At 59.4% G+C, this 17,108-nt stretch overlaps 7 protein-coding genes across 7 annotated transcripts; 4 read left to right on the top strand and 3 right to left on the bottom strand.

Annotated features, from left to right (window-relative positions):
- Positions 1-183: 183 nt before the first annotated feature.
- On the top strand, positions 184-2,779 carry SDRG_16044 (tRNA uridine 5-carboxymethylaminomethyl modification enzyme GidA; the record flags this gene model as incomplete). The annotated part of the gene is made up of 15 exons (XM_008622237.1): positions 184-322; positions 374-399; positions 448-480; positions 529-630; positions 672-771; positions 817-929; positions 972-1,054; positions 1,098-1,219; positions 1,267-1,449; positions 1,495-1,614; positions 1,653-1,847; positions 1,893-2,089; positions 2,131-2,353; positions 2,398-2,448; positions 2,493-2,779. 15 exons carry the CDS (start codon positions 184-186, stop codon positions 2,777-2,779), a joined length of 1,974 nt encoding a protein of 657 aa, XP_008620459.1.
- A 50-nt stretch (positions 2,780-2,829) lies between these two features.
- Positions 2,830-3,773, top strand: SDRG_16045 (hypothetical protein; the record flags this gene model as incomplete). Its single annotated transcript, XM_008622238.1, has 4 exons — positions 2,830-3,009; positions 3,055-3,285; positions 3,329-3,460; positions 3,504-3,773. 4 exons carry the CDS (start codon positions 2,830-2,832, stop codon positions 3,771-3,773), a joined length of 813 nt encoding a protein of 270 aa, XP_008620460.1.
- A 33-nt stretch (positions 3,774-3,806) lies between these two features.
- SDRG_16046 (hypothetical protein) lies at positions 3,807-7,704 on the bottom strand (the record flags this gene model as incomplete). Its single annotated transcript, XM_008622239.1, has 14 exons — positions 3,807-4,397; positions 4,447-4,657; positions 4,701-4,780; positions 4,826-4,885; positions 4,930-5,415; positions 5,457-5,558; positions 5,604-5,885; positions 5,929-6,380; positions 6,425-6,522; positions 6,569-6,734; positions 6,780-6,885; positions 6,936-7,161; positions 7,205-7,298; positions 7,347-7,704. 14 exons carry the CDS (start codon positions 7,702-7,704, stop codon positions 3,807-3,809), a joined length of 3,312 nt encoding a protein of 1,103 aa, XP_008620461.1.
- Positions 7,705-8,351: 647 nt separating this feature from the next.
- SDRG_16047 (hypothetical protein) lies at positions 8,352-9,802 on the top strand (the record flags this gene model as incomplete). The annotated part of the gene is made up of 3 exons (XM_008622240.1): positions 8,352-9,338; positions 9,385-9,514; positions 9,561-9,802. The coding sequence occupies exons 1-3, from the start codon at positions 8,376-8,378 to the stop codon at positions 9,800-9,802; spliced, it is 1,335 nt and encodes a 444-aa protein (XP_008620462.1). The 5' UTR covers positions 8,352-8,375.
- A 99-nt stretch (positions 9,803-9,901) lies between these two features.
- On the bottom strand, positions 9,902-11,840 carry SDRG_16048 (hypothetical protein; the record flags this gene model as incomplete). Its single annotated transcript, XM_008622241.1, has 12 exons — positions 9,902-10,091; positions 10,139-10,419; positions 10,465-10,525; positions 10,566-10,704; positions 10,754-10,840; positions 10,883-10,970; positions 11,018-11,114; positions 11,159-11,240; positions 11,288-11,417; positions 11,458-11,541; positions 11,586-11,666; positions 11,712-11,840. 12 exons carry the CDS (start codon positions 11,838-11,840, stop codon positions 9,902-9,904), a joined length of 1,449 nt encoding a protein of 482 aa, XP_008620463.1.
- An 85-nt stretch (positions 11,841-11,925) lies between these two features.
- On the bottom strand, positions 11,926-13,349 carry SDRG_16049 (hypothetical protein). Its single transcript, XM_008622242.1, has one exon. It carries the CDS (start codon positions 13,222-13,224, stop codon positions 11,998-12,000), a length of 1,227 nt encoding a protein of 408 aa, XP_008620464.1. The 5' UTR covers positions 13,225-13,349; the 3' UTR covers positions 11,926-11,997.
- A 684-nt stretch (positions 13,350-14,033) lies between these two features.
- On the top strand, positions 14,034-17,080 carry SDRG_16050 (hypothetical protein). Its single transcript, XM_008622243.1, has 10 exons — positions 14,034-15,033; positions 15,074-15,139; positions 15,181-15,246; positions 15,286-15,439; positions 15,488-15,834; positions 15,877-15,957; positions 15,999-16,174; positions 16,225-16,360; positions 16,402-16,659; positions 16,705-17,080. Exons 1-10 carry the CDS (start codon positions 14,059-14,061, stop codon positions 17,014-17,016), a joined length of 2,571 nt encoding a protein of 856 aa, XP_008620465.1. The 5' UTR covers positions 14,034-14,058; the 3' UTR covers positions 17,017-17,080.
- The last annotated feature ends 28 nt before the right edge of the window (positions 17,081-17,108 follow it).

The following is a 17,108-nucleotide window of genomic DNA, read 5'->3' on the forward strand; positions in this document are numbered from 1 at the left end:
TGCAAACCGAAGAGCGAAAGCAAGCAATACGTGGTCATGATCGTCGAAAATGGCCTGGACTTCATGCTTGTCTCAGACCTTGGTCAGATCGCCATAGCGTCGTCCGATTGGCCACCTTTGGACCAATCAAAACGGCGTTGGTTTGTTGGCCAATGGCATCGGCGGGAGAGTGGTTCGAGAAATATGCTGGCATCCCGCGTCCAGCGCGCCCGTCGGGCGACGAGCCTTCGCTGGTTGTCCCAAGCTGCACGTGCCTACGACGTGGTCGTCATTGGCGGTGGCCACGCTGGCTGCGAAGCGGCGGCCGCAGCTGCGCGCACCGGTACACCGACCATATCATAGCCGAACTCTTGCTCATGGACTCCCAACGCAGGCGCCAAGACAGCTCTTTTGACGCAGGTACATTGCACTACCTCGCTGCTGCGTGGCTGTTAACGCAATGCGTAGAAACTAGAGACGGTTGGCGAAATGTCGTGCAACGTACTGCAATGGAAGCGGAGAATCCAAAGCCTCAAACGTTTTGTGTAGCCCTCGATCGGTGGCGTCGGCAAGGGCACGCTCGTGCGCGAGATCGACGCTCTCGACGGGCTCATGGGCCGCATAGCCGACTCGGCCGGCATCCAATTCCGCGTACACTGCACTACGCTATAAGAAAGCTCACGCTTTGATAGATGCTGAACGCGTCGAAAGGCCCGGCGGTCCGCGGCCCGCGCGCGCAGATGGACCGCGACATCTACCGCGCCAACATGCAGGAAGCCCTTCGCGCGCAAGGTACCTTCCTACCCCGTAACGCTATTCAACACACTGCTGCAATAGACAACTTGACCATGGTCGAGGCCGGCGCCGAAGACATTAGAATCTGTCCAGTGACGGGCAAGGTCACGGGTGTCATCACGTCGTCCGGCACAACGATCCCCGCCTCGGCCGTCGTATGCCACTGATTCTAAAAGCAAAAAGCTCAAGCGATCTAGGTCATTACGACGGGCACCTTCCTGCGCGGCCGCATTTTCATCGGCGACAAGTCATTTCCCGCGGGGCGCAAGCTGCGCGAAGCGTACGTCGCTTTCTGGCTGGAAAGACCCAACTTTTGACATTAGAGATGGTGTCGAACCGCCGTCCGTGGGCCTCGCGCTGACGCTGGAGCGGCTCAACTTTCCTCTCGGGCGGCTCAAGACGGGCACGCCGCCGCGCATCGACGGCAGCACCATCTGCCTCGACGGTATTCAGTTGACCTTTTGTGTATCGGGGCGCCGACGTGGTACATAGGACTCGAAGCGCAGCCGAGCGACGACGTCCCGACGCCGTTTTCGTTTCTGAATGAAGGCAAGGCGCTGCCGCTCACCGACCGCTTCCTGCCCTGCCACGTCACGTACACGAACGAAGCGACCCACGCGATTGTGCGCGACAACATCAAGCTGCTTCCGCAGTACTCGGAGAACGAGGGCAAGGGTAGAAGAATTTGTGCTAACCTGCTTCCGTCGACATTGTACATAGGCATCGGGCCGCGCTACTGCCCGTCCATTGATGCCAAGGTCACTCGGTTCGCCGACCGAACGCGCCACCAGATCTGGCTCGAGCCCGAAGGTCTCAACACGGACGTGTACTACCCCAACGGTATCCTTTCATCAATTTAACATGCTGATGATGCGCAGGTGTGAGCACGGCGCTACCGGAAGACCTCCAGATCCAGCTCATCCAGACGATCCAGGGTCTTGAGAACGCCAAGCTCGTCAAGCCGGGCTACTCGGTCGAGTACGACTTTATCGACCCGCGATCGCTGCATCACACGCTCGAGACGAAGCAGGTGCCGGGTCTCTTCCTCGCCGGCCAGATCAACGGCACCACAGGTCTGCCGCTTTGTTTCTCGATATAAACTGAATCGGTGGGTGCAGGGTACGAAGAAGCGGGTGCGCAGGGCGTCCTCGCCGGTATCAACGCCGGCCTTGCCGTGCAAGGCAAGCCCGCCTTTACGCTCGACCGCGCCGACGGCTTTATCGGCGTCCTCGTCGACGACCTCGTGACGCTCGGCACCAAGGAGCCGTACCGCATGTTTACTTCCCGCTCCGAGTACCGCCTCCTGCTGCGCCAGGTACTGCATTGTTTTGAGGATGGAATCTGAATTGAGATTAGGACAACTGCGACTTGCGTCTCACGGCCCGTGGCCACGCGGCGGGGTTTGTCTCGGACGCGCGCCTTGCGGTGCTGCAGGAGAAGGAGGCGCACATTGCGGACGCGTGGACGCACCTCAAGACCTTTGCGATGGACCCGCACGAGTGGTGCAAGATCGATGGGATCACCATCTCCAAGGACGGCGTCAAGCGGTCGGCGGCCGACGTCCTCGCCTTTCCCCAAGGTACGAAGATGATGGCGTCTCTCAAACTCAAACTCAACTCATAGTGTCGTGCGAGGACATGCTCGCGATCTGGAAGACGTACAACTACCCGCACGGTAGCTCTCTCACTGGCCATCTCAGATCTAGAATTCACATCTAGACATCCACGAGAGCGTCCGGTCCCACATGAAGACCGAGTGTCTGTACCAGACGCAGCTGCGGCTCCAGGCCAAAGAGATCTCGGCGCTGCGCTCCAAGGCGCACATCAAGCTGCCGGAAGACCTCGACTATTTCGCGCTGCCGATGCTCTCGAACGAGGAGAAGGAGAAACTGTCGGCCGCCAAGCCCACGTCGCTGCACGCTGCGAGTCGCATCTCGGGCGTGCGCTCGGCGACGCTCCTGCTCTTGTACCAATTCGTCTCGAAAACCAAAGGCGCCCAACAATAAAAGCAACAACTTGGTTTCAAAAACGCTTGTTCAAAATGTGGGAATGGCGCATGTTCGGGACGCTCTCGGAGGCGACGCAGGAGATCCTCGACTCGCTCGCCGTGACGCTCAACGCGCTCAAAGTGAGCCACGCGATGCTGCCCGAGAAGCGCACCGATGTCTTCATCGTGCTGCCGACACCCAACATTGGCATCAAGTTTCGCAACCTCGCGTCGTCGCCGCAGCTCGAGGTTCGCTTCGTTTGCTGTGCATTTGAATAAGCAACTATTGGTCAGATCAAGATTGCCAAGGCGATCGATGACGTCTGCGGCGCACAGACGTGGCTCAAGAAGCGGCTCCCGGCCGCGACCGTCGACATGGACTCGGACGACGCCGTGAAACAGGCGGTCGTCGGCAGCGGCATCGAGGAGCTCGAGCAAGTCGAGCTCAAGCTGCCCATGCAGCGTCTGCGTCTCCAGAAGGACCGGCACCTCTGGCGCCTCGCCATGACGTCCCAGAACGTCCAGGTATATTCCTTCTTCGCCTTTGTGAAACAATCACGGATTTTAGGTGGAGATTTCGACGTTTGACGTGGCGCTGGACGCGCGGCCCGTGCACAAGGACGTTTACTTTACCATTTGCGTCGAGTCCAAGAGCATCGACGCGCTCGTCGAGTGCGTCGTCAAGCTCGCGCTGGGCGAGGTATGCATATTTCGACTAAACAAATCGACTAACTACAAACGAGATGCTCGAGCCGTACGCGATGCAAAACATCTTTGTCGTCGAGAGCATCAACGTCAAGACGCCGGGTGCGCGGGCGCCGCCGTCGCCCAAGAAGAAGGCAGTGATCGACCCGCCGGGCACGATGGTGCCGCCGTCCTCGTCGCCCGCGGCCATGGACCCCAAGCTCTCGCCCGTCAAGCGCAAGCTCATCTCGATCGCACCGCGGCTCCGGCTCATGGAGATGGGCTACTCGGCCTTTGTCTGCAACGTCGTGCAGGTCGCCATGCACTAAAGGATTTTCAATAGAATTGGGTATAAATGGCGACTAGACGTTGGTCGGTGGTGTTTCGTCGTCCGACTTGTACGCGTGCCGCAGTCGGAGCGACACAAACGAGTCGTCCTCGTCCTCGTCGCTGGGGACACCGTCGTAGCCGTCGTGGCTCTGCCGCGGCGTGTGGCTCGAGAGCGACTGGTAGCGAGAGAGGTGCCGGGCGTGGGCGCCGAGGCCTTCGTCCGCCAGCGAGAGTCGCATGCGATCGTTGCGAAAGTTGTCGAGCGAGTCGCACGTGCCAAGAAGCACCGAGAAGAACCGGTCATACTCGGCGTGGCGGAGCATGAGGCAGCACGTGGAGAAGGGCACCTTCCCGAGTCGGTTCTTGTCCATATACCGGAAGAGAATCGAGCCGTACGGCGCGAGCTTCGACTTGTCCGTGCCGACCCACTCGGCGAGGAAGGACACGAGCTCTTCTTCGTACAAGTGGTCGATGCCATCGCCGTCGTACTTATCGAAAACAACGCGCAGCTGCTTCATGTACTCGAACTGCTCGACGACCGCTGACCGCTTGGACGCGAGCTCGCGCAGCTGCTTGAGGCGCACGTAGCTCGGGTTGCCGATCGAGCGCGGAACCTTGTCGCCCTAAATAGTTGTTTTTGAGTTTCGAGTCGTGGATTGAGAGAGAGAGTACCTGCGTCGCGAGGTACCGAATGATGAAACCAACGTGCTCGAGGATGATGAAAGCAAACACTTGGTGCAGGATGATGTGACTCTTGTTCTCGAGGAACGCCTTGCAGCTCACGGGGTCTTTGGCCTCGGTCGCGTTGAGCGAAAAGATGGGCACCATGACCGCCACCGAGAAATCGTAGTCGCACTGGTTATAGAAGGCCTCCGAGTGGTACCTAGCACCGTAATCAGACAACACGTCCATCATACAAAACACACATGACGATAAAGATGGCGACGATCGTAATGCCAATGATGTTGGCGTACTGCAGCGCTGTCGCCCACTCGCCAATCGACGCCTACTCAGTCGTCACATCAGAGGCGAGCTACCACTGCATCCGTACATCACGACGCGGCATCGGTCGCCGATGGCAAAACAGCAGTCGGAACGCATCCCCACGCACCTAGTACATTCATGTAGGATGCCAAACTCAATATCAAAAGATACCTCAAAGACGTTGTTGAGAAAAGCCGGGATTGGCAGCAGCGGCCAGACGACCGAAAACATGACGACATAGGAAAACTGGATGGCCGCGTCGAGGTAGTCGAACTTGGGATCAAAGACGGGCAGCGTCGACTCGGCCACGATCTCGTACGCCGTGTGCTGGTTGTCGTCGTCCGAGCGCTCGAGGACGGGCACGAAAAAGCGCGTGACGGCCGAGACGTCGGCCGCGAGCTTGCGCGCCGACTTGTTGTGCGTCGCGCGCTGGATGTGCTTGCGCTTGTCGCGGCGCAGCGTGCAGTTCCACGTGCTAAACCACTTGCGCATACTGAACGGCTTGCCGCGGTACTTCTTCATGAGGTACGGCACGAGCGTCTCGAGCGTCATGTTGAGAAACTGCGTCACGACGAGCGGCGTCACAAACAGCGTGTCGATCGTCAACAGCCCCGGCGTCCATGTCCACCCGCCGAGACCGACAATTTCGACCAAAAACTACCATAATTGAGTTTCACGCAAAAATATCAAGTTGATACCTTTTGGTTGATTGTGTCGCCAAATGGCAGGTAAACGAACGCGAGGAAGAGGAACCAGAAGAACCAGTTGGACCACACAAACACAAACGACCGGTGGATGAGCTAAAGACCAGTTTGAGAAGCGAGTCGTCATTCGTAAAGTCGTACCCGTGCTTCGTACTCGGATTTCTTCTCGCAGTTTTCCCACTCGACAAACTTGGCCGAGAGCCAGTTGAAAAACTCGAAAAAGATGACGTCAATGACGAGGCCGAGCGCGATACCCTGCGCGAGGATGTACACCCACCGGTCCGACCCGATCGCCGACGTCTCTGAGTTGAAGCACGTAATGAAATACACGCAGTCGAGAAGCGACCTTTCGCTGTTCGGGTTGCTGATGAGCCGCGCGCGGCAGTCGGTGCACGTGGGCAGTTGCTTGGCGTACACATACCACTAAAACAAATTGTCATTTGAAGCTTGAGATTGGGGAATGTACCTGGATGAACGGCAGCAGCAACACGCACTGAACGATGCAGCTCACGACCACAAAGAGGCCCATGGTCGTCCGAAGCATCTCGAGCTTTCCGCGCTTCGGCGTCTTCTCCCACTGCTGCGTGAGCATGTTCTGCTCCCACGTGTACTGGTAGTTGGCGTTTTCTTCGTTGGCTTCATACACCGTCTGCTTGTACCCGCCGAGGTTCCACTTTTCGACGAGGAGCCGCGTCTCGCGCCCCCACACGTGCAGCAGAATCGGCGCCCAGATCGTCGCGATGCCAAAGCCAAAGACCGAGAGGCCAATCATGTAGATGCTCCACGACTGCGCGACAAAGTACCGGCACGTAATGTAGTAGACGGTACCGATGACCACGATGGGCACGAGTGCCTTGGTGTAAATGTGCATGAACGCAAAGAGGAACGCGATGCGCTCGCCAAAGTGCAGACGCAGCTCTAAATGCCACTTGAAAGATTGATACAAACACCGTGGGAAATACCTTCAATGGCCCAGCGCTCCGAGTTACCAGTGATCGTGCGGCCCCACTTGAATTGGAACGTCCGCTTGCGGTACATTTCGAAAAAGTCCTTGCTGAACCTATCAAGATCCACGCGTCAACGCCATATCTTGATGCCACGTGTACTTTTTGTCGTGGAGCGGGAAGACGGCGTGGATCACGTCGTCGACGGTCGGGATGCACTGGCGGTCGATCGTGGCCTCGTCCTGGTCGTAGTCGCGCAACGCGTTCCGGATAATGTTGTGCGTGAGCTGGAGCTCGAGCGCCGGCGAAAAGCAAATGTCCTTGGAGCCTGCGCAGCGTCCTTAGTGATGCAAAGGGGCGAGGAAGAAGCTACCGGAGATCGGCAGGCGCGCCTCGCCAAGCCGTGACGTCGCGTTGCCTTGTGCGATCGCAAACTCGTCCTTCTCGCGCATGAACTCGAGGTGCAGCAGCCCTTTGCTCTACGCAGCGCCTGAGTCCCGTGGCTTTCCACGAGGAAGTCGCTCGCTACCTTGTACGGGTCAACAAGGATGCAAATGTTGTCCGTCTGCGCATGCGTCACATCCCGCTCCTCGACATAAATGTCATTGTCGAGCAAGATGACGCCGAGACCCGACTGGACGAGCCGCCGCAAGCACTTTTGCTGCAACGCGGCGACGTGCGCCGAGATGTCGGCCGGCGTCAAGTGCGCACGCGTCACGGGGTCCGTCACACCGCGCAGTCGCGACTTGTACAGCCTGCATGATTCCATGAGCTATCAATCGGAGCAAGCAGCAGTACCGAGCGACTTGCTTCGTGTTGCGCAAGATGAGGGCGAACGTGTAGCGCTGCGTCTCTTGGATCGTCACGCGCGGGACCGGAAAGTTGGGCAGGTCTACGCATCGGGGGTAGGTACTTGTAGGCTGCAGGCGACTTGTCGTACCGTTTGGGCGCCGACGCCGGCCTGCCGACGCGTTCGTGATGGTCGAGTTGACCATGGACTTGCGCTCCTTGTTGATGGAGATCGTGTGGTTGTCGACGACGTCGGTAACGACGTTCGTGGGCGTCGTCTGGTCTTCGTACGGCTCGGGGTCGGCCGAGACCATCGTGTCGGTGAGCAGGCGACGCACGACCTGCGGCAGCGGGATGCGCAGGCTGCTGCTCGAGTGGGGCTCAGGCGCATGGACCGCGTCCATGGTCTCATACGCAGCTTCCTCGACGACCGGCGACGGGTTCTGGTTGCGCTGCAGCACGAGCGCCCGGTACGCGGCCTCGCCCGCGGGCGTCCACGGCGTCGTCATGGCCTCTACGCTGTGAGCAACGGAACTATCCAGTTTCAGGCGCGCGGAACTGTCTTGCGTTTTGTATACCCCCGCGGTGCTGAAACCTTTGAAATTGGATACACGTATGCATTGCTAGAGGTTCCAACGGTCCCGAGCGAGCCACTCTTCATCGCCGCGATGCTGGAGCAAGCAGCTCGTCATATCGTAGTTAGTTGCCAACACACTTTGCCGTCTCATCTGCTATTACTTGGTGCGTAAAGAGACTGAGGCATTTGTTCAAATTCCCGACTTTTGTCGTATTTTTGCGTGTAAACGCGGCAAATCGCTCTGGCGATTGCCGACAGCAGGCAGTCGATTCGCATCTAGGATGGATGCGCGCGGTGAACCTTTTCGAGCCTTGAGACTGGGCATCGCTCGCACTTGGCGCGTCGGGAGAGAAGCCTCGGCCTGAACTAGTACTGCCATCTGAGAACGCAGCGAGCCAGAGCTGGGATTGCAGGACAACTCTCCATAGCGACCTAGCTACTAGGCTTTATAACCCAAGGTCCTAATACGCTAAGCTTACGCAGACTTTGTGAGCGAGCTGAACTACGAGTTCTCGAGAGCTTGAGATCATGGTTCTAACGCGCCAAAATAATAATAAAATGCATATTTTGCAGATTGGCCAGCAACGCTGACAAGCGTGGACCATGGCTGAGCGCTTTGATGGCCCCGTGCTCGTGGATCGCGCCGGCTTTAGCGCGTGGCAGGCCGACTTCATGACGTCGGCGACAGCGCAGGGCTATGCAAAGTACTACATCGAGGCAACCTTTGACGACCCCGCGGCCTTTGCGGCGGCCATCGCCCAGCTCGAGGCCAGGAACAGCGTCGTTGTGCCGGCCGACGCCGATGCTGCACAGCGCTACGCTCACTTCAAAGAGCTGCATGTCTTCTATCTAGAGCAGTTCCACGCCCGCGCTCGCGTGTACCTTGCGTCGGCCATCGACCCATCTCTGCAGCGGGCTATCTCCACGCTCGCGTCGTCGTACGACGCATACCAGCACCTGCTGCAGCGTTTCGCCCCGAGCTCCGCAGCGGCGATCCTCGCGTCTCTCACCTCCGTAGCTGGCGACGAGCCAGCGACAATCGTGCGTCGCGTGGACGAGCTGGTTCCGGTCTTGCGCGCTGCCGTCGTCGGAGACAAGGACTTGTGTCAGCTCTCCGTCATCGACTACGATCGCCACGTATGGAACGAGCTTCGAACTGCGCTTATAGCGCAGTGCTTTCTCGGCGCGCCACGCTGCGCTGCAGACGAGGACCTGGCGCCGCTCGCAGCTACGACCGTGGAATCGCCAACACCAGCTTCCTCGACGCCACTATCATGCCATGCGAGAGTCGCAGACGCCAGTACCCCCAGCGAACTTGGTGCAGCGCATCTGCCCGAGACTGCCGCTTCGAGCAGCGAAAAGGCACCTGACGATACGGAGCCCGATCCCAAGCGACAGCGCATCCAAGACCTTCTCTCGGAAGCCGTGTCGTCGGAAGGTGAAGAAGAAGGCGAAGTGCTGCCGCGGGATGAGCTGCCACTCGCGCGCACCGTCTACGTCACGCAGCTCAACCACAACGTCACTGAGGCAGTCTTGCAGGATCTTTGCGAATCGTTTGGCCTCGAGGTACAGGTCGATGTCGCAGCCTCTTGGCCTCACGTACCTGGCGCAGATGGACCCAACGACGAACTTTCCCGTCATCGACGTCTTCCTCAACCACCGAACGCGCCGCCCGCGGGGCGACGGCATCCTCCGCTTCACGACGGCCCAAGGCGCGGGCGACGCAGTCACCACCCTCCATAGTGCGATCGCGCATACAACTTTGCACTCTGACGTCGTATGTACTAGACAAGCAGGCGCGGCCGCATTTGCCGGTGCTCCACGCTCGACTGCTGGATTCCGCCACCTTTGCGCTATTAACCGCTCAGATTTATGCGCCGAGGACGCTATGGACGTGCGCAACCTGTCGGCGTGAGATTTCTTGCTGGCGCAGCGCCTGTGATGAGTGCAAGCAGCCCCGCATACGACCCGCCGCGTGCAGCGAGCTCTTCCCGACCGACTGGCTTTGTCCACTGTACGTGGCGTGGTAATGATTTATCTCACTAGGAGTGGTGCGTAGTTGTATCAGCGCTAACCCCACCGAAGCCGTCAATTGCAGTGGCTGTCGCCAGCCACGTTTGCTGAAGTAATCACGTTAAACTACCGAGGGCCGCCGCTACCCGCTCGAGCTTTTGAATCGACGACTCGAGTGCGTCCGTTGCGGTGGTCGTTAGCGTGATCTCGGGCTCGAGGCGCGCTGCGCAGTCGTCGAGCACCTTGCGCACGTGCTTGGAGGCCTTGCGCGAGGCCAGCCGCATGCGCCGCGCGGTCGCCATGTGCCTACGACCTGATATCGGCAACACGCTAAACAAGTTAAGGCGTCGTACGCGTGGAGGCGCAGCGTGATTTTGTGCTTGTCGACGCCGGCGCGCTGGCAGCGCCAGATCGTCTGCATGACAGCCGCAGCATTGTCGCGCGCGCACACCGTGTCATCGCGCTCAGTGATGGTGCGCATCGTGTCTTCTTCGGCCAGCGTGATGAGGAGCGCGTCGACAAACACGACGCGGAGCAGCGAATTGAACACAAGACCGCCGAGGACGCCGCCAACGAGGCAGAAGAAGCGCCCGGCGGTCGTAATCGGCACGACCTCGCCATAGCCCACCGTCGCCTAGCCAGTATTCCATTGGATGGGACCACGTGTGTGTCGACGCACCATCGTCACGATCGAGATCCACAGCGCGTCCGCAAACGAGTTGACGTTTGGGTTGAGCGTCCTAAAGAATGGTGATCGTTTTCAAGCCAGAGTGATGGTACCCTTCGATCTGGATGATCGCAATGGAGGTCACGATGAGGTTGACGAGAAGCGCCAAGGAGGCAAATGTCGCGGGGTACACGTGGAAGAGGTACTTGATCGAGAAGAACGGCGACGACGACTTGACGTTGTGGATCGCTCCTGCGCCAATCATCCTGCTTCGTCTTTATGTTTTTGAGCTCAAAAGTACCGAGAAAGGCGACGCTGTTGGTGTTGAAGCCGAGGACGTTGCGCACGAGGCGTCCGAAGACGTAGACGCGCACGAGCACGACGAGGCCTGTCATAGATCTCATATGGTGGCGATAGAAGCTGAGAGTACCAAACTGGTTGAGATTGTACGCTATCTCAACATAGCAGTGGCCTTGGTCGAGAAGGAGACCCGTCGCGCACACAGAGTCGACTGCTCCCTGCATTAGCGAATAAATGGAATGCTTTGTCACTACGTGCGAGGTACCTGGGTCGCGGCCGATATGTACTGATGTACGAGCACGGTGTAGTCGAGGCGTGGCAGCATGTGTACGACAAACACGATCGTTTCCAGCACGTAGAGCCTACGCCCATGAAGCGACATTGCGATTATACAAGCGGAGCGCACCAGCGCTTGGTGAATGCTCGGTGGTAGAGGCGCGTGCGCGGGTCGAGCTGCCCGGACGTGACTTCAATGGCACAAATGCCATCTACGACTCGAGAATGGGCCGCCAGTGCATCGACTGTGGTCGCAAACCGTAGCGTAGGTAGATGAGCACGACGAGCGCCAATGTGACGATAGTGAGAAAGGTTTTGGTGAGGGTCAGCGACGCCGCTGTCTCTGCGTTGGGCAGTCCGTTCAGCCACGAGCCGTAGCTCCAGTACAACTGCAATAGTCTTAGCGTTCATCGGAATCTGGTGGCGTACCTTCATGATGGCCGACTCGCCGAGGATGCTTATGAAAGCGAGAACGCCGATCCAGTTTTCGATGCGGCGCTGGCTCGCGTACATCTAGTTGGATCGTTGACGAGCCAATTGGGAATCTGAATTCGTACGTTCTTGAGACGGTTGATTCGCTGCAGCTCGACGACGGTCGTTTGCCACAGCTCGTCGTTGACGAGCATGCGCTGCTTGAGCTAGATATCGGCGCTGAGTACGAGACGTCTGGATTCGCGCCAGACCTGCAACCGGTAGAGCTCGTCGCGCGGTTGGATCGCGTTGCGGCGCGTGGGGCGGAGGCGCTTGGCGATGTAGCGCACGCTTCTCGCTGGCAGCATCACCTGCACGTCCATGAGGCTAAGGCGAGGCATCGCAACTCGTAAAATTAGACAGGCTACTCCAACAATCCATCGCCAAGTCTATTTATACCCTATATATGCAATTGAGTTTGGAGGTTGGAATTTGAGTTTGGAGTTGGCGACGACAAGAAGAATACAAAGCGTTAAGTTGATTAGATAAGTGACGCGCCTACACGCAGTGCGTGATGACGCGGTAGACGAGCGAGTGCTCGACGAGGTACTTGTGCTTCTTGACGTGGACGGACGCGCCGACGATCGGGATCGAGCGCAGGAAAAGTGACATGCTGCACGCGATCTGGACGCAAGTGACGCACTGCCGCCACTTGTCGACCGCCGCTTCCATCTCGAGGCGTCCGGACGACGAGAACGCGCCGAGGAGGAAGCAGAGCACGAGGCCGAGGAGCGTGTTGACGCCGTATGGAGCCAAAACACTGATGGCGAAGAAGCCCATCATGACGGCCATGACGGCAGTGAGCGTCCACTGGCCGGCGGTCGCAAAGGCATACGCCGCGGCGTGGCCGGCGCTGAGCACCGCGCGCGCCCAGAGCTCAGCGTAGAGAAGACCGAACGCCAATGGCTTCCAGAGAGCGACGACTGCCGTCACGAAGAGCACATCCAAGATCTTGTTCTCGAGGAACTTGTAGCCGAGGAAGCGGCCGAGGCTCGTGCGGTACGCGTGGGCGCCCCAACGGACAGGCGGGACCACGGCGCGGGTCGTAAAGCTCTTCTTCTTGGCCCAGGCGTAGGCGTCGGCCTTGCCGAGTTCGTAGAGCCACTGGATGCTCTCGGGCGCCGGCGGGTACACGGCCCACCACATGGGCACGTACTGCGACGGCTTGATGTCGGCCTGCGTGCAGTAGAACGGGCTGACGGTGATTGTCGTCTCGTCCACGACGGGCTGAAAGTCAAAGATGCCGCCGTCGAAGACCCACTCGCCGTTGAGGTGGAACGGGAAGCCCGCGATCGGTGTCGCGCAGCACGACGCCAGCACCGCTTTCACGCCATGCTCGGCGTCCGAGAAGGTGCTCACGCGGCGCGAGCGCCACTTGGAGATGCTCGAGTAGACAACGATGCATTTTTGCGTCGCATTGAGCTCCGTGATGCGCTGAAAGTTGCCGTACCGACGAACGGCCTCGCGCAGGTAGGCGCGCACGTTGCAGGCACCTGCGAGCGACGCCCGGGCGAGCGGCACAAAGTCGTTGACGACGCCATGCACCATGGCGTCGAAGTCGCCATCGAGCGCAAGGCCGAGCGCGGCGAGCGAGCCGCCGGACGAGCCAAGGACCGTCGCGTCGCGGTGGAGGCCAAGGTCTTGGAGCGCTTTAGCGACGCCAAAGTGGTAGGTCTTGAGCCAGCCAGAGCAGGCAAAGGAGTAGCTGGATGGGCGAGCGGTCATCTTGCTATGAGTTCGTAGTTGCTGGATCACTGCAAGTCCGTGACTGCGGACGGTGTCGTCGACGTTCGAGCTGGGCACAATACTGTACCGAGGTTCAACGTGGCCGCTTGTGGCTCAAGCACCAAGGACCCTACGAAATCGCATGTGATTGGCTCCTGCACTGTTGTTCCGGCGTTTGATTGGTGTAGAAATTTTCAAGGCATTTGATTGGCCCTCTGGATGACGTCATCGGTCCCGCCACTGCGTCGCCGATCGAGTCACGCCCGGCGGCACGTGATTCCCGGCTAGTGGCCAAGTGAGCTTGTGACGCGCTGTCGTCACATGGCTGTGATTGGCTAACATAGTGAGTGACAGAGACGAGTCAGGGCACGCTGATTGGCTAAACATCAAACTGGTCAGATCTTTGGTCATTTCAGAGGCGGTTTCCAGTGCGCGCACTTGTACCGCAGTTTGCATTGCATGGGCAGAAGGCGCGTTGGAACGCCCCGAGGGGCAGCAGATTCTCTCAAAAGATACGATGCGTCTACACTACCTAGAGACTCTAGAGACGTAGGCAACTGGGGTCATTACATAGCTCTGGTCGCTTCCTTGATAACGCGATCTTCGGAACCCACCAGCCGTTTCGAACGGAATCCTTTGTGGACAAAGCGCAGAAGCCTCGTTTTACGAACCTCTTTCGACGTTCTCGAACAAAATGACACCGTATTGGTCCGATTTTGATGATTCACCCCTCGGACATACCAACATGCATGGCTGCACTTCAAGTGCGCGCTCGAGGTTCGTGCACTCACGCCACACATTTTTTCGAACGCCCCTCCTTCAACTTGACGAAAAATGATGTGGCGGCTGCTTCTGCTCGCCGCCTTCTGTCGCGCGGAGTCGCCGCACGATGCGATCTTCGCGGCGCTGCATTCGCCGCCGATCGAGATCCTCTCGCCGACGCAGAACCAGGTGCTCGAGTCGTCGAGCCTCAGCATTGGCATCGTCGTGCGCGAACCATCCCGCGCCCTCGAGAACCCACAGGTTTGCGTCGGCGTCGCGCCCGTCGCTCGCCGCGAGAGCTCGAATATGAGCGAAAACTGCTTTGAGCAGACCAACATGACGACGTTTCACGCGACAAACCTCGAGCCTGGTACGCGCTACCACGTCAATGTGCAGCTGGTCGACCGCGGCAACGTCATCGCCATGTCGCTGCGCCACTTTCGCGTGGCCGCCGTGCCTCTTGAGCACAGCTACGTCACGGTCGAGGTGGCGCTTGAGGCGGCGAAGGACCTGTACATCGATGGCCAGCTGGAGGCGGCCATGGCGATCTACGAACGCATCCTCGACCAAGTGCCCGACCACGAAGGTGCCACGTACGTTTACGCTGTCGTGCTGGTCGAAACCAAGCAGGACGAGACGTTGATCTCGGTGCTGGACGCAGCGCTGCGGCGCAACCCGTCGCACGCCACGTACCACAACCTCATCGCGATCTCTCTGCGCCGCACGGGGCAGCTGGATGCTGCGCTCGAGCACTGGCGCCGCGCGATCGAGCTCGACCCGAACTTTATCCGAGCGCAGATGAACCTTGGCTCAGTCTTGCAAGACCACGGGTACCTGGAGGATGCACTGCGTGAGCTTCTAGCGGTCGCTCATCGTCTGGATGATCTGCGAGACAACTCGCTCGAGTACGAAGCTGCCAGTCGCCTGTGCTCGCTCTTCATCGACCTCGACAAGCTTCCCAACGCCCACCGGTGCTTTCAAAGCGCTGTGGAGCGCTGGCCGCAGGACGCTCCGTTTCACATTGCGTATGGCAACCTCTTCTGGCGCGTACGTACGATCGCACGACCATGCTCCTCATACCGTCTAGTCCGACGACGTGGAGGCGGCGCTCGACCTGTACCTCGCCGTGCAGCACCACGACGTCACTGCGATGGTAGATCCGCTCTATTGAATGCCGATGTACGTTGCCGCTAGGTCTATGCTGCTGTCGCACGGGAGCGCCAGGGCGACGCGGAAGGCAGCGCGGCCTTGCTGGACAAGGTCGAGCTCGTATGCGAGGAGAACTAACCCCAGTCGTAGGCGCAAGCGCTGGCCATCACGCAGGGCAAACCTTTCAGCTACATTCAAGTCCACCGCGCGCTCGTGCTTCCCTGGATGCATCCGAGCGACGACCGCTCCGTCGATGCAGTTCGCGCCGCCATGGAAGCCAGCCTCGAGGCGCTCACCGACCTGCGTACACCTCTTCGCGTAGTTCAGATACGGCGTCTCATTTACGATGCAGAGTCCGATGACGTCGCTCCGTCACGCCGACGCTTTAGCCTCGGGCTCCCGCTGCACGCACACCTGCGCAACAACAAGCATCTGCGCGCCAAGATAGCCGACGCCTTCCGCGGTTTGCTACCCGCTGCCACGACGCAGGGAACCGCGCAGCGCTTCGATTCGCCGCACTTTGGCGCTGTTGCGAACCTCCCGCGCACGCGCATCGGCTTTGTCGGGCGACTCGCGCCTGCCTCGTGGCTTCGCGAGACGTTCGATGCGCTCATTCAGCAGCTCGACACGCAGCGCTTTGAGGTGTTCTTGCTTACGCTCCACGCCGAGGAAGACGGCGCGGCCAACTACATCGAACACGTACGTGCGACGATTGCGTGATCCCAACCCGACGGACCGTAGATCGTCGTGCTTGCCGACGCCGTGACAGAGGCCGCCGCCGAGATCCGCAGCTGCCGCATCGACGTGCTCGTCTACCCCAGCGTACGTCGCGTTTTCGTAGTGTTTATTCGTACAGTAACTAGCTGGGCGACGACGCAACGACGTTCGCGCTGAGCTTGCTGCGCCTCGCTGCCGTCCAGGCGGTGTGGTACGGACTCCCAGAGACATCCGGCGTGCCAACCATCGACTACTTTGTGACGTCGACGCTCGAGGCCCCGGGGCACGAAGACCACTACACCGAGGCGCTCTTCCCACTAACGTGCGTCATTAGTCGATGAGACACTTGTCGTTCTCAGCATCGCCATGTAGCGGCCTTGGCTTCTTCGTTGCGCTGCACGAGCCCGCGCCAGTGCCCACGTTGACGGTCAACGACGTCCGAACGCTTCAGAAGAAGCTCTTCAACTGGCCTCTGGAGGATCCCATCCGCGTTTACGTCCTCCCGACCGTACGTGTTCTGTTTCAATGCAAAACTGAGGAGGACGCCAGGACATTGTGTCGATGCACGCCGACATGGTCGTCGCCATCAAGCGGCTGCTGCGACTCGACAAGTTCGCGTGCGTGCTGATCGCATCGACGGCCCAGTCCACGACGCTTGAGAGTCAGCTGCTCCAGCGAATTGGCCTCCACAACGCTCGCGTCCAGTTTGGTCGCCTCGAGTCCGTCCACTCGATGCGCATCTACATGCGGGGCGCCGACGTTGTGCTCCAGCCGCTCTACACCCCGCGCGTTGAGCCGACGCTCCACGTACAAAGAAAAATCCTGTAAAAACTGGAACTTCATGCGGTGTAGGCGCTCCGAGAAGGCGTCCCGATCGTGACGCTGCCGAGAGCCTATTGGCGCACGCGCCTCGCGGCCGCCATGCTCGACAAGGTGGGCGTCGCCGACGTGTGCGTGACGCAGACTGTCGGCAGCTACGTGCGCCGCGCGATCCAGCTCGCGTCCAAGCGCGCACTGCGCGACGAGGTGATTCAGCGCATGACACTTGGGCAGGAAGCGCTCTTCGAGGACGAGACGGCCGTCACCGAGTGGACGCGCTTCTTTACTTTTGCGACCGAAGGACCCACGAGCCAACGCCAACCGATCCTGTTGAGCATGACGTAACCTTGCGTAATGCCTGCTATTTGTGATACGGCGTGGCATCCTCACGAGGCGGACCAGTCCCAACGCAAACTTCGTTCGGCCTCATCGATCTC

This window comes from Saprolegnia diclina (assembly GCF_000281045.1).
Source record: "Saprolegnia diclina VS20 unplaced genomic scaffold supercont1.111, whole genome shotgun sequence".
NCBI lineage: Eukaryota > Oomycota > Saprolegniomycetes > Saprolegniales > Saprolegniaceae > Saprolegnia > Saprolegnia diclina.